The 1,757-nt window shown below is 35.7% G+C and overlaps 1 protein-coding gene across 1 annotated transcript; it reads left to right on the top strand.

Annotated features, from left to right (window-relative positions):
* Positions 1-592: 592 nt before the first annotated feature.
* On the top strand, positions 593-1,525 carry LOC117178674. The gene has a single exon (XM_033370099.1). The coding sequence runs from the start codon at positions 593-595 to the stop codon at positions 1,523-1,525; it is 933 nt and encodes a 310-aa protein (XP_033225990.1).
* Positions 1,526-1,757: the final 232 nt, after the last annotated feature.

The raw sequence follows: 1,757 nt of genomic DNA, 5'->3' as shown, positions 1-1,757 counted from the left end.
TGCGCTCAAAGTAGATCACTTTGTTTCGGCTGAAATTCCTTATCCTTGTGTGAATAAAACTTTGCACGAAATCGTGATGAAAAATAGAATTCATGGGTCTTGTGGCAAATGGTGTATGGTAAATGGAAAATGTTCGAAACATTTCCCTGAAATATTTCAGCCAGAAACTGTTTTAGACGACAATGGGTATCCAGAAGATCGTAGAAGAGATACTAGTAATCTCTACGAGAAACAAGGCAATTACACAGTTGAGAATCGATATGTCGTTCCATACTGTCCACAATTGTCCCTGATTTTCAACTGCCACATCAACGTTGAAATAGTGTCAACAGTCAATGCTGTGTAATACATAAATAAATATATTTACAGGACAACGATGCTGCATATATCGTTTTTGAAAACAAAAACACAAACGAAAAATTAATTGAATAAGAAACAAAATGAAATCGTTGCTTTGATATCGAAGGCTGCAGCCGGAGATATATCTCTTGGAACATGTATTTATATCGTGGGACAAGGAGGGTCTGGGAAAACATTCGTTTATACACCGTTATACTTTTTGCTAAAGTACATAGAAAAAAATGTCAGCACGATGGCTTTCACTGGTATTGCTGCAACTTTGCTTCCTGAGGGAAAAAAGATTCATAAAACTCTAGGCTTGCCAGTACCCCTGTTTTCTGATTCATCTTTGAATATAAAAGCGAATTCAAGAAAAGTAAAAAAAATGATAAATACAGACATTTTTATTTGGTATGAAGCACCGATGTCTCCACGATATGATCTTGAAGTCATCGATCGAAATCTTCGCGACCTTATGAAAAATGATTTGCCATTCGGTGGTAAAATTGTGGTTCTCGGAGGACATTTCAGACAACTGTTGCCAGTGAAAGAAAATGCAGCTCAGTGCCAAATTCATAACTCATCAATTAAGTTCAGCGCTTTTTGGACAAATTTCATTGTTCATCATTTGATCAAAAATATGCGTGCTCTACCTGAAAAGAAAGAATTCTCTCAGTTTCTCCTCCAAGTGGCTCATGGAACTTCGAATAATTCATCTGAAACTATTCAAATCCCTGAGAAATATATTTCTCTAGTTGATTCTGATATTGTGAGAGATACATACAAAACATTGATCAAGAGCAAAAAGTTTGGTGAAGCAGCAAATTACACCATACTTTCTGCAAGGAACATAGATGTTCATGATATCAACAGAAAAGATTTTGACCTTCTCGATGAAGAGACAGAACAAATTTACACCAGCATAGACAGCACAAAAATAGCTAATGATAAGAGTGATATTAATCACGAAGCTGTATTACCAAAGTATTTAAATTTGCTCAATCCTCCAAGTTTGTCACCTCATGAATTGCGACTCAGGAAGTACACAGTCGTGATGCTTATCAGAAACAGGAGTATAAGTGCAGGCCTTTGCAATAGAATGAGATTGCTAATTCTTGACATTAAGTACAATGCATTAAGATGCAAAATTTTTCAGGAAGCTAGACTGGAGAAGTTACTTATTTGAGTAGAGTGACTTTGCACTTTGAAAACATTTACCCTTTCTTCTTCAGAAAGAGACAATTTCCAATAAAATTGGCATTCGCAATGACCATAAATAAGTCTCAATGTCAGACTCTTGATGTGATTGGTATCGATTTGAGAAAAGAAGTTTTCAACTATGAACAATTTCATTTCGCATTTTCAAGGGTTCGCTCATGGGAAGCATTGAAATTTTACATTGATCATAACAAATCGGG

The sequence above is a fragment of the Belonocnema kinseyi genome, chromosome 8 (genome assembly GCF_010883055.1).
Source record: "Belonocnema kinseyi isolate 2016_QV_RU_SX_M_011 chromosome 8, B_treatae_v1, whole genome shotgun sequence".
Classification (NCBI taxonomy): domain Eukaryota; kingdom Metazoa; phylum Arthropoda; class Insecta; order Hymenoptera; family Cynipidae; genus Belonocnema; species Belonocnema kinseyi.
Note: the sequence above shows the minus strand (reverse complement) of the source record. Positions and strands in the feature narration are given on the sequence as shown.

What these genes read in the sequence shown, in the direction of transcription:
- LOC117178674 (XM_033370099.1), top strand. Translation starts at nt 593, where the DNA reads ATGGCTTTCACTGGTATTGCTGCAACTTTGCTTCCTGAGGGAAAAAAG.